This window comes from Rosa rugosa, chromosome 1 (genome assembly GCF_958449725.1).
Source record: "Rosa rugosa chromosome 1, drRosRugo1.1, whole genome shotgun sequence".
Lineage (NCBI taxonomy): Eukaryota > Viridiplantae > Streptophyta > Magnoliopsida > Rosales > Rosaceae > Rosa > Rosa rugosa.
This window is the reverse complement of record NC_084820.1, coordinates 59,553,914-59,566,477: the sequence shown is the minus strand read 5'-3', so window position 1 is coordinate 59,566,477 and position 12,564 is coordinate 59,553,914. Positions and strand designations below refer to the sequence as shown.

General features: G+C 39.2%; 2 protein-coding genes across 5 annotated transcripts; one reads left to right on the top strand and one right to left on the bottom strand.

Moving 5' to 3' along the window:
* Positions 1-796: 796 nt before the first annotated feature.
* On the top strand, positions 797-4,904 carry LOC133725778 (protein FAR1-RELATED SEQUENCE 2-like). 3 transcript variants are annotated; one of them, XM_062153155.1, is made up of 9 exons: positions 797-1,020; positions 1,266-3,547; positions 3,635-3,691; positions 3,797-3,862; positions 3,966-4,031; positions 4,116-4,178; positions 4,261-4,326; positions 4,465-4,539; positions 4,633-4,904. In XM_062153155.1, exons 2-9 carry the CDS (start codon positions 1,316-1,318, stop codon positions 4,699-4,701), a joined length of 2,694 nt encoding a protein of 897 aa, XP_062009139.1. In that variant the 5' UTR covers positions 797-1,020; positions 1,266-1,315; the 3' UTR covers positions 4,702-4,904. The 3 variants fall into 3 exon arrangements, with proteins under 3 accessions (XP_062009139.1, XP_062009138.1, XP_062009140.1); XM_062153154.1 differs by having other exon boundaries at positions 798-1,020; positions 4,627-4,904; XM_062153156.1 differs by having other exon boundaries at positions 800-1,020; positions 4,116-4,169; positions 4,627-4,904.
* A 371-nt stretch (positions 4,905-5,275) lies between these two features.
* Positions 5,276-12,241, bottom strand: LOC133725777 (cytochrome P450 97B2, chloroplastic). Of its 2 annotated transcripts, XM_062153153.1 has the most exons (16): positions 12,118-12,241; positions 11,757-11,961; positions 11,058-11,238; positions 10,658-10,765; positions 10,142-10,226; positions 9,789-10,027; positions 9,221-9,394; positions 8,950-8,997; positions 8,780-8,839; positions 8,575-8,661; positions 8,378-8,466; positions 7,963-8,054; positions 7,707-7,768; positions 7,474-7,620; positions 7,111-7,376; positions 5,276-5,429 (listed from the first exon to the last, which is right to left on the bottom strand). In XM_062153153.1, the coding sequence occupies exons 2-15, from the start codon at positions 11,897-11,899 to the stop codon at positions 7,152-7,154; spliced, it is 1,740 nt and encodes a 579-aa protein (XP_062009137.1). In that variant the 5' UTR covers positions 11,900-11,961; positions 12,118-12,241; the 3' UTR covers positions 5,276-5,429; positions 7,111-7,151. The 2 variants fall into 2 exon arrangements, with proteins under 2 accessions (XP_062009137.1, XP_062009136.1); XM_062153152.1 differs by lacking the exon at positions 5,276-5,429 and having other exon boundaries at positions 7,105-7,376; positions 11,757-12,217.
* Positions 12,242-12,564: the final 323 nt, after the last annotated feature.

The window sequence follows — 12,564 nt, the reverse complement described above, 5'->3', positions numbered from 1 at the left end:
CAGCCGCTGAGCAAGCGATTACCGGAGTTGAAGGCTGTTTTCCAACGGTTACATAGCAGTTGCTCTACCCATTTGGATAAGGACAGTTGCACAACACTTTTGCTTTTGGGTCAGTTTTTGGGGCTGGGCCCACGTTGCAGTGAATTCAGTCCACTCTTTAAAGGCCCTCATCACAGCCTTTGCTGTTGCTCATTTTTGATACTCATGAATGCTTTGACTAGAGTCTTGGCTTTGTTGTGGTGGTACTCTTTCCTCGGTTTAGAATTTTTCTCAATGGGTTTTATTTGAACAAGGTTTTAACGAGGCCACCTTTAGAATAGGTTTAAGGAGAAGTGAAGATATTTGTCCACTTCTTCCGATTGGTTTATAAGTTTGCTTTTGCGATTGTTACAGGCAGCCGACCTAGTTAGTAGGTAACTGCTTATGTCCTGACATTCGCCTTAGGTTGCGTCTACTTATATTCCTCTGTATTATCCCTTGAACTCAATATATGTTCATTCCAATTCTCAAAAAAAAAAAAAAAAAAAAAAAAAAAAAAAAAAACAACCACTATTCTTTGTTCAAATTTTTTTATTCTTTAGAGTCGATCTATTTTCCATTAACATCACAATAGCACCCGCAAGAAATGCGGGCACGTTGCTAGTCTGAATAAATTGACACGGTAGAAGGTCTCAAAACGAATACGTTTTTTTTTTTTAGGAGAAAATTGCATAACACCGAGCAATTGAAATAGTTACATTCATTGAAAAAAAACCATCGAGAGTAAATGGATAAAATCATACCCGAGCTATATCGATAAAAAGTCATAAACCCCGCTCCGAATGAAAACCTCACGAGGCAGTGGCAGCGCGTAAAGTCGACGCGCGAAGGCACGCTCTTTGTTCAGAGAGCTTCATTTCATTTTCTCGTCTGTTTGATTTTCTGGGCAAAACTGAATCAAAACAAAAGCAAAATTGAAATACCCAAATCCTCATATCTGACTGGACATGTTGAGTTGTTGTTGATCAACATCTTTTTCTGGTAAGATTTTGAATCCTGGGCACCCAAAAAGGCACATACTTTTAACATTTCTGATGCACAGTTATTCATTCTAAGCTTTTAATCTGTTATTTTACCCTGTAAATTTCTTATCTTTTTTAAGTTTTAATGTTATGGAGGGCATAGGAAATATGGGTATGAGACTAAAATGATGCTAATGCTTAATTTTTTAAGGTAGCTATAGTTCATAGTTTCATGAAATTTTGGTTCTTTATTTTCTTTTTCAGGTAAAGATTGATAAACTGAGCTTTTGTATTGAATTTGCATAGCTTGTTCTATGGAGATAGATCTTGAACTGCCCACATGTGAGCAGGGCAAGTTAGAGACTAGGTTGGATAAAGATGTTAATATTGTGGAGATAAATGTTGAGAAGAAGAGTGAGCATGTTAAAGAAGCTCATGGATTGAGAGCAAACGAGAGTGTTTCCGGAGTTGAGGATCAAGATGATGCGAACAATGTTGAAGTTAGAGTAGTTGATAAGGGGGTTGTTAATACTGTGGATGCCGCAGATGAGATGAATGTTGAGAAGAGCAGTGAGCATGTTGGGGAAGCTTGTGGGTCGAGTGCAAACAAAAGTGCTTCTGATTTTCAGGGGCAAGATGATGTGAACAATTTTGTGGCGAATGTAGTTGATAAGGGGTTTGTTGTTCGTGAGCCTGAAAATGGTTTGGAGTTTGAGACTAAGGAAGATGCTTATTCCTACTACAGAGAATATGCTCGGTCGGTGGGGTTTGGCGTCACAATTATAGCCAGTCGGCGCTCTAAAAAAACTGGAAAATTCATTGACATAAAGCTTGCATGTTCTAGATATCGAAAGCAGGAAGCTGGCGATACAGAAAATCGAAGAATCCAACTATTGAACACAGGCTGCAAAGCTGGCTTGCAAATGAAGAAGCGAGAGAATGAAAAATGGTATATACATAGTTTTGTGAAGGAGCATAACCATGAGATGGGGGATGGTTTTATTAATGCTTTAGGGGGAAGAAACAAGAGACCTGCAACTGTTGCTTGTCAGAAGAAGGGTCTGCAGTTCACTTTAGATAAGGAAGATGTCCAAGTAATGTTTGAACAGTTGATGTGTATGCAGGACGAGAATCCCAACTTCTTCTATGCCATAGAGTTTGACAATGACAAACAATTGAGAAGTGTGTTTTGGGTTGACGCAAACGGTAGGCGTGATTATAACAGTTTCTGTGATGTAGTCTTGTTTGATACTTATTATGTTAGAAACAACTATAAAATTCCTTTAGTTCCTATTGTTGGAGTTAATCATCACTTTCAGTACATTTTACTTGGATGTGCATTGATTGGAGATGAGACTACAGCGGATTTTGTTTGGTTAATGCGGACATGGCTAAAAGCTGTGGGTGGCCAAGCTCCAAGAGTGGTTATTACTGATCAAGAGAAATACTTGAAGGAAGCTGTAGCAGATGTATTTACTGATGCATGCCATCGTTTTTGTTTATGGCATGTATTGACTAGGATTCATGACAATGTGGGTTCCATAAATGAAGATGCAATATTTCAGGCAAAATTGAACAAATGGATTTACCGGTCTTGGACTGTTCAACAATTTGAACAGAGATGGTGGAAATTGATTAACAGATTTGAACTAAGGGAAAATGAACGCCTTTGCTTATTCTCATTGTATGAAGATCGGAAATACTGGGCTCCAACTTATATGCAGGATTCGTGTTCAGCTGGAATGTCAACAGTTGAACGATCTGGAAGTGTAACTTCATTTTTTGATAGGTACATATCTCAAGAAGCTATGGTTAAGGATTTTATGGAGCAGTACAAAACATTTTTGAAAGATAGGTACGACATGGAAGCAAATGCTGCTTTTGAAGCACAGAATAAACGACCTGAATTAAGATCACTGTCACCTTTTGAGAAACAAATGTCAACTATATATACAGATACAATATTTAGAAAATTTCAAGGCGAGGTTTTGGGAGTAGATTCTTGTCATTTGCAGAAGGAAGGTCAAGATGAAGCAACTGTAATATTCCGAGTTGATGACTTGGAAGAACGGCAGAATTTCATTGTAGCGTGGAATGAACCAGAATTAAGAGTATGCTGTTTATGTCATTCATTTGAATACAAAGGTTTTCTCTGTAGACATGCACTTCTGGTCCTTCATATGTCTGGTGTTTCCCGAATCCCATCCCATTACATTTTGAAGCGCTGGATGAAAGATGCAAGAGTTAGGCACACTGTTAGTGATGTGTCAAAGAGGCTTAACTACAGGGTGCAGCGGTTCAATGATCTGTGTAAATTAGCCGTTAAATTGGGTGAGGAGGGGTCTTTGTCTCCGGAAACTTACCAGATTGCATTTCAAGCATTAGACGAAGTACTGAAACAATGTGTCAATGTCAACAATTCTGTAAGGGGGCTTTCAGAACCCAATGCATCATGTATTCATGGGTCAAATGATCTTGAGGAAGGGAATCACAGCGGCGGAATGGCTAAGTTGTCTAAGAAAAAGAAAACGCACAGAAAAAGAAAGGTTGGTGAAGGCTTGATCTTTGTCATGCAGACTAATTATTTATCCTAATAGATATGTGCCATGAAATGAATTTTTTATATATTGTAGGGGCAAACTGAGCCAGATGGTATACCTATCAGGTTGCAAGATAGCTACCAGCAGATGGTTTGTCTCATGATTATCGTTGTTCTGAATTTCTCAGTCACCTTACAAAAATGTGTTTGAACTGTAACATATTATACTGCACTTCATTGTTGATTTTAAATGTAGGAATTGATGAACTCTGGAGCACGTAACCTTGATAGTTGTCACGTTCCTCAGCAGGAATTGCAAGGGGTAAAATCTGAAATAGCTACGTTATCCCAATATATGGCAATGAATATGTCAAGTATAAGAGTTGATATAATTTTTTCATATGGCCTTTTATATGTATTTGTAGGAACTTGGTTCTAAAGGTCGTGCTCAGGATAGCTGTTATGGTGCTCAGCAGAGTATGCAAGAAATGGTATGAATCTTTTCTTCTTGACTACAATGTTTAATGTTTTAAATTTGTATAGTTTGATCAAGGTTTGTTTTATACTTGTCTCAGGGACGGTTGGACTCAGTATCTCCCATCTGTGATGGTTACTATGGCAATCAACAGGTATCACGGGTACAAACCATGCTTACATTCTTGTCTTTAGGATTTGTGATCATCATTCAGGATACAAACAATTTCTTGTGATTTTCTACAGGGATATTTGCATTCGTTACCAACCCGTGTTGGTCATCATGGGACCCAACAGAGTATGCAAGGAATGGTACTGGATTTTTGCACTTCTGATTCTGGAAAACTGTATCGTAGTTTGTCATATACAATTCCTAAGTTCAGACCTAAAAAAAAAAAAAAAAAAAAATTACTAAGCAGCAGTGTGCTTTGTTGGGTTTTTTTCTTGCAGTTTCAGGGGCAACTTGGTTTCAGAGCACCAGCTGTGCATAGCTCTTTTGACATAAGGGACACTCTAAAAGATCTGGTGTGCATTATAAGTAGCCAAATTGGTCTGTTCTATATTTGACATAGGATTCTTATATCATAAAGCTTAATGTTTCTTTGGCTACAGGAACAGTCTGCAGGATCCTCACGCTGTCATGGCAGTACATCAAAGCATCCACTCAATAAGCACTTACCACAGTAGCTAATAAAGCAAGGGATCTCAATGGATAGACTGTAGTTCAATTGTAAATAAAGCCTCATGTTTGTAGATGGAGATATAAAGAAATCTCCTATGTAGTATACCCCAGTTTTTTTGTATATAAATTTACATATCACACCATCCGCATTTACTATTGTTCTCTTGCACAAACATGTTTGAAATGGAAAAAGAACGGTTAACATCAATGGCGTCTCTTCTTTTCTTCTGTTCTGCCATGTTTATTCACAACAAAGCGGAGTATAGATAATTCATGGGAAAAATTATCCATTTCTATATTATTATTACGAATATTTGTCAACAAAGATGTATCCCTTTTTATTTTTATGATAGGTTTAGCTGACAAATGTTTCGTCTACAAAACAAGTAATTCGTCTTTTGTCAGTTAGCCGTGTCTTGTTGGTTAACTAGTCTAACTGTATAGATCGTAAGTTTAAATCTCACTGATATCAAGGATAGAGTTGGGAGCTACACTGTCATTCAGAATATAAAAAAAATGGTCTTTTGATACTGACTAACATGTTCATTTTTATATTTTTAGGGCTCAATGGGTTGGGAGCCATATGCCATTATGCCAGACCTAGAGGCCCAATGCCGGCCCTCATTCACAACTGTCTTACATACATTTCAGGAAAAGCTTCATTTGCTTATTATGGAAATTTTGGATAACAATTAGTCAGCCTTAGCTGGTTAACAAGAAGAACACACTTGAACTAAAAAAGTCGACTTTGGCTCTGCTAGGGTTTCATGCTCTAGCCATCCAATTGATCGAGTCCGGTAAGAAGATGGCGGCGGTGGCTCCGTCAGTACTGTTTGACGAGGCCGTGGTAAGCCTGTTTGGTGGAGAGGATGCTATCCATGATTCTTTTTTCTATCTCTGTGGCCGACTTCTGTCCAAGAAGGCGGTGGTGCTTTCATCGTTTTCGGCGGCGATCTCCAATGTTTGGGGATTGAAGGAGAGGGTTTTGATCCGGCAAGAGGAGGAGGACATCTTTGTCTTCCAATTTAAGGAGATGGAGGTGAAGAATCGGGTACTCTCGGGGGGTCCTTGGTTCTATAACAACTCCATGCTGTTGCTGGCGGATTACGACGGAGTCTCTGACCTAGGAGCGGCGCCGCTGCATCTCCTTGAGGTGTGGGTGGCTGTGAAAGGGTTGCGGATAGCGATGCGGAATGAGAAAGCCCTAACCCTAATCGGACGCGTACTGGGGGACTTTGTTCGCGTTGATCAGAGGGCGGTGCAGAGGAAGGATCATGTCCAGAGGATCCGTGTGATTCATGATGTTCGCCGGAGGATTTGGGCGCGACGGAGGTTTGTCTTTTCATCGGTTGTTTCGGTGATGGTGGAGTTACAATATGAAAAATGCCATGGGTTGTGTGCGGCTTGTGGTTTTTTTGGCCATGGGGGAGGTCCATGTGACGGAAGGTTGGCGGCGGAGGCGCTCGGGCTGGTGATGCCGGGCGGTGAGGTATCGAACAGGGAGGGCCTGAGCTCGGTGTCCGGACCGCGAGATTCTCCGGTGGCCGCTGTCGTGGGGCCGGAAGTACTTTCTCCGGTGTCAGAGATTCTGGGTTTGGTGGCGGAGGCGGCTGGTGAGCAGGTGGTGACGGTGGGTGGCTCGGAGTTGGAGGTTGCAGACGTTGCATCTGGGATGGCTGCTCTGGAAAAACCGGCGGGAAACCCTAATTTTGAATTAGGGTTGACCGTAGGTTTGACTGGGGGCTTGATTGGGGTTGTTGGGCTGGGAGAGCAAAGTTTGACTGGGTCCAAGTCTGTTGGGCCTTCTGCTGGGCTTGCTGCTGGAAAAAGTCCAAACTTGGGCTTGGGTGTGAGAAAAAAGGTTTTTAAACCTAGTCTGGCAATTATTCCTCCGGAATTCCAATTGGGTGAATTAGTGGAGGTTCCGATTTCGATGGGAGTAGCTCCAAAGAAGAAGGGTCGTCCGCCTGGACGCCGGGCTAAACAGTTACAATCTCCAAAGAAAGCGGAAGGTAATGTTGTCGGTGTGGATTTATGCTCCAACTCGAATGGGAAGGAGCTGCTTATTGTTTGATCGTTCTAGCTTGGGTTTAAGCCTTTTTAAGGGTGTCGTAGTTTCTATGAGTCTTCTATGACGTTTCTAGTTTCTTTCTTGTACCACAATTGCGTGATTGGCAATGGAGGACTAGTTGAATGATTTCTTTCCGTAGGAGGCGAAGCTTTGTCACTCTTGGATAGGCTTGCTTAATTGTGAGCTTCCCAATGATGATAGTTAGTTTGCTGTAGCTTGGATAGGTTTTACCGGATTTTCTTGCCGGTTTTTCTTATGTAAGCTTTGTAAGCTATGGCCATTTGGCTGTTGATTATTGAATACCAATCAACTTCTATTCAAAAAAAAGAAGAACACACTTGACAATTATCATCCGCGTTGTTTCTATTCATTGTATTTAGTATGTCACTGTACATCAGACCTCTTACTTAATTTGCACCACATTCCATTTTTGGTATGGATGGTTGCCCCTGTAACTAGCCCAACCGACTCCGGAGATCCTCTTAGCCCTACATTGAACTTCTGCAACAGCATTGCCAAAGATACAGTCGACTCCAACAGAGCAAATTGGTCCCCGACGCATTTTCTTGGCCCTCCACCGAAAGGTAAGAAGGAGAAATCTGCCATAATCTGAGAAGTGCAATAATAAAATTCATTACTAGATACCATAAATATGAGATCATGAAGTTATGCTACAAAAAAGGTAGTGTGACTAGTAAACATTAACCTCATTTGGATAATATGCTCCAGGGCTTCGAGAAGGGTCAAAGCCAGCCCATCCTTCTATGTCACTATTCTTTTGCACTGAAAACCTCTCTGGTTCGAATACATTAGGACGGTCCCAGTAATATGGAGATCTATGGAGATTGTATACCTGATTGAACATTTTTTCTTTGGAATATAATTATAATGTTCAAGAAATTCATAATGAGACACGGACATTTAAATGCTTTTACTCACAGAGATAAAGATATCGGTTCCAGCGGGAATCTTATAACCACCTTTTTCACCCTTGTACCCTCCTGCACAATGGACATAAAGTCTTTGTGTTAATCTAACCAAAAAGAGTCTGTACACATTTCTATGGATGTAATTTCATACAATCCACAGATGATAATCTTGATTTCCAAGTTTTGCAGTTCTTATATCTCTTACTCTCAAAAAATTATTTATAAAATGTTCTTGCTTGACCATATTGCTTTTGCCACATTAATACCTGGTAGTGTATCTGGTTTTAGAGAACGTCTAATAAGCAAGGGGGGTTGAGGATACAAACGAAGAGACTCCGCAACAATAAATCTTGTGTACCTGAAGGGATAACATCATGTGAGTATTACTTTGAGCAACCAACAAGGGTGCAAATGAGCCTAATTGAAGTAATCATTGTGCCTCTTCTTGGCTCTAGCATTGCTTAACCTCTTAATGAGATCCAAATGCCCTGTTCAAACATGTTAGCGCTTAGGGCTCATTCATATAAAGAAGAAAAAGTTCAGAATTTACTGAGCCACCATCAATATGATTCAGACCTCCCATTCCCTTTATATTAATGTTCAAAATATGACTAGTCTCATTGTATGTATAAAGCATGGAAAGTGAGTGGAAAAAGTTCAGTAAATGTCTTAGGGACATACTCCAATTTTTTAATTGAATCTAAAGTTGGTCGACTTTGTCCAAGTACTGAATCAATTTCTGTTTGTGCTTTCTTCATCTTGGACGGGTTCTACAACAAAGCAAATTCATTACATCTGTATCATCACAGATGTGGGATGACAGAGTTCATATGCGCAAATTGACAAACATTATCTGTGTTAGAAATGAATATTCATACTTGTGCAAGGAAGAAAATAGCCCAAGTAAGGACAGCTGCTGTTGTTTCATGGCCGGCAATAAGCATCGTCATCAAGTCATCTCTCAGCTGTCAAAATCCATTAGCAATTTGATAGAACAAGCACCATAGATCAGTATATCCTATTAAAACTCTTTTTCATCTCAAAATCTTGTCTTTAAAAAATTGAAGTTGCACAAGTATTTACCTGACGGTCATCAACATCAGCTCCACGCATATCAACTAGGAAACGCAATAGACTTGCATCCTGCAAACTTTACATTATTATAACACTTCAGCCAAGCGCCTAACAGTAACCACTTATCTTTAGCATAAGTAAATGCCAATGGCTTAAAAGGCATTTGAATATTTCCCCACCTTCAGATTAGAGTAGTCCCTTTGTTGCAGTTTTTCGACATCTGTTTCCTGTCACAGAATGTAATCAAATTTATATTTGTACATACTGGCTATTAGTGAAAGGGATAGCTAAAATTTTCACAGCATGTAAATCATGACCTTGCTCAGATGGGACATTTACTGGGAGTGGTCTATCTAGTGCAGAATCTAAATTCAAATCCCCAAAGTAAATATCAATTATTACATGACTACACACCTGCTCCATTGTTATTCAGCTTAAATGTCATCTAACCTGTCTGGTCTCTTTTGCATTTCTGATGAGTCCATCAAGACAATCATTTATAACCTTCAGGTCACCATAAAACTTCCGTTGCCGGGGAACAATCCACCTTGCCAGGGGAAATTTCCAATATGGGATGTAAAAAGTGGACCTATGTTCAGCTTCAGAGAGAGTACCATATACTGCCTGTAATGTATTAGCAAAAAGCTGAATGTTAATTCTTAGCATTGAAGATAGCTGACATGCATGAATGCTACTACAATTTACAATGATTCAAGGGGAAAATAGGTAATATTGCAAACTCATGTAGAGCAACAGTTACACAAAACTTGGTCAATTATTTACTCATTTGATTAGGTAAGGAACAAAAAATATAAAGTATTTACTGATCTGATTTGTCAAGTTCTGTTCACTCCAGAAGTTAGTAGGAATAGAAACTACAAAGAGAGTAAGAGACGTATATACAACAGCAGTAAAAAAACACATAAGCAGCATATCAAAACCAAATATTCTTATATGCACTGAATGCAAGATACAACCATTACAACACCAAAATAATGGTAAGTTCCTTTTACCAAACCTTAATGACAGGAGATTCTTTAGTAACAGAACCAAAGTCATAGTTGAAGACACCAAGCCCAATAATATCAAGCCCCAGACTCAAAAACTCTGCTTCAAGGTCCACTTCAATTGTCTTTCTCCCATTCAGCTCCTCTCTTTCTAGTAACTTCTCAAATTTTAATACTGTTCTTTCCGAACAATCACTGAACATGTTGACCATAGCTTCTAAGTATACAGCATGGAACCCAGGAGCAATAACTGCAAAATCATACATGGCTGGTAAATATCTATAATTTGAACCATTATCAGTTACAAATGAGGTGATCAAGCAGCTGAGGTGCAAACCATATAAATATAATGTTTACTGCTCACCTCTTCTCCTCTGCTTCCAAGTTTCAAGGTCAGCAGGTATAAGTCCTTTTCCCATTATTGGTTCTAGAATATCAGCCAGAACTCCCTAAGTGAAAGTGTGAAACCAGAAGCAATTTGATCGAACAAAAATATAAGTTATAATGCCTTGGTTAAAATTGAAATCAGACACACACACACAGACAGCTATCTATGTTAATGGGAGTGAGGAAGGAGCAGAATTGACCCGAGAAAAAAAAAAAAAAAAAGAGGAAGGAGTAGAACACTGCTTGTTTGGAAAATTTATCTATATAACCTCTTGATCCAGATAAATGATGTGTAATAAAGCAGCTGATGAGTAAACAGACCAAATCAAGACTTAAAGTTCTCCCATGCTTCAAGCTGACTACGAAGATATACTAACAAGTAACGATTGGTTTATCTCTGAAGGTTAATGGAAAGTTACATTACAGATTTACAGACCTGGACATAATTTCTTGTTACAAAAGGGGATTCCAGGAGCATATAATTAGATAGTACCTTATCATAACCAAATGCATTTTCTCGAAGAATATGCCTTGCAACAATAGGATCTGATACAACAACAAATGCTTTCGGTCCAAATGCAAGCTTATACACAGAGCCGTGCTGTAAAGTCCAACAGAAGTTTACAGAGAGTTAATGAACAATAGTACTCTTAAGGCCCAAATAAGTTAATTAACAAACCTCAGTACCACAGTTGCAAGAATATGTCATCAAAATTATAATTTAGAACAAGAAAGTGAACTTGTAATAGAACCTCCATCCAACCACTCTCTCCATATCTTGCCGATAAATCTAACCTCCAAGCCGAGGCCAAAACCAATCAAGGGGCAGAGCAGACCATAAATGAATTCATGACAAGAAATTACAGAGACCAAAGTTTGGGAAGGGTGGATACCTCTATGAACCAATCATATAGTGAAAAGAAGAGAGGCCGATCAAACAAATCGGTGACTGCACCTTCAGCTATGGGCATAGACCCAAGATTTCCCCCACTTAAAAGATTTGTCAGGAGGTTGCTTGCATTATCCAGTAAATTTCTTTTTGTTTTTGGGTCTTCAGTACTAGTCGATTGGCACCTACATTTTGCAATGCCACCCCATATTGATAATTCTAGTATAATTCTAAGGTGTAAAAGTTAAATAAACTCTTAATTTCTACATGCTCTGCTCTGGTTTCCTAACACAGCATAATTTCAATGTTTCTCAGTACTTGATCCATTTTTTGCATGCAAAAGATACTTCAACTTTTCAATTTCCATGGAACCAAAATGAAGTATGAGTTTCAAAATTCAGATATCAGATAAAGAGAAGACGTGACAAAAGACGTAACAAAACGAAGTATAAGCTAAGCATCAATAAAGAAGCAAGCTTGGTCTCCCAGAACTTGTAGAACAAAAGCCATAAAGTAAAGCTAGTATCTTTCTCTCTCTCTCATTGTTGAGAAAACAAGAGACCCAGATGTTATAACATGCTCAACCGCTCAAATGAGTATCTGGGTATCATCCTATTCATGCTTTTCTCTCAATTCTCCACCAAATTCTCAGTACCCAAGTTGAAGAAAACTAACAAATCAACAGTTAAAGAAATAGAGGTACCTGATAGAAGAGCGTTTGAGCTTGGTGTTGAGAAGATGAGTGGTGGTGGAAGAGTGAAGATAACCAAAATCACTTCTCTGAAAGCTGAGATTAAGCAGAGTTGGGGAAGATTGATTCAACAGTGAATAAGCAGCCATGGCCATAAGGCAAGTGTTGGGTCTCAGACTCTCAGCAGAGTGGGTTCAGGTTTATAATACAGAGCGCACTACAGAAAGAAAGGCAACTACTTTAAGCTAAGCTTGACACATGGATGAGTATAAACATTTATCAAATCAAGTGCAAAGAAAGCTAACACTCCTGAGTAATGAACTACAGTTTCTATTGGAGGTTGCTTGTCACAATGTCTTGCATGCCCACTAACCAGGGATGGTTGTTATCCAAAGTGTAACAACCAAAGTGCACAAAATGTATGGATGAATAAAATTAGTGGCTGTGTTCTTCACTTCTTTGTGCTTCCTTGGTTCCTCCAACACTTTCATAATGCTTTGTGGTTCTTGTCCTACTTTTGCATTTGGTTAGTGGGCTGGTCTGGTATGTATGGGCCTAATCTAACTCATAAGCCCAAGACAATTGCTGAATCTGAATGAGAATTAAGAGATGGTGGATGACCATTCCCAAATCCCAAATCCCAAGTCCCAAGTCCCAACTATATAAATTTGTTAGACCAATGTGAAAGCATGTTGTTGATCCTGGATTTCTTGACCAAACAACCAGTACCCATGTATTGAATTTTTAATAAATGATAGTCTCTTAACACACGCTCATGTGTGTCAATTGTCATTTCTCTTAATTTCCTTACATGTAAAAT

Bases quoted from the DNA above. Each gene is read 5' to 3' on its own strand.
- LOC133725778 (XM_062153154.1), top strand. From the start codon at position 1,316: ATGGAGATAGATCTTGAACTGCCCACATGTGAGCAGGGCAAGTTAGAG. The intron at 3,863-3,965 runs GTAAAATCTGAA...ATGTATTTGTAG, and splicing joins CTCAGCAGGAATTGCAAGGG to GAACTTGGTTCTAAAGGTCG. The intron at 4,032-4,115 runs GTATGAATCTTT...TACTTGTCTCAG, and splicing joins AGCAGAGTATGCAAGAAATG to GGACGGTTGGACTCAGTATC.
- LOC133725777 (XM_062153153.1), bottom strand. From the start codon at position 11,899: ATGGCCATGGCTGCTTATTCACTGTTGAATCAATCTTCCCCAACTCTG. The intron at 10,227-10,657 runs GTACTATCTAAT...ACTTTCACTTAG, and splicing joins ATGCATTTGGTTATGATAAG to GGAGTTCTGGCTGATATTCT. The intron at 8,998-9,220 runs GTTAGATGACAT...ATTCTGTGACAG, and splicing joins ATGCAAAAGAGACCAGACAG to GAAACAGATGTCGAAAAACT.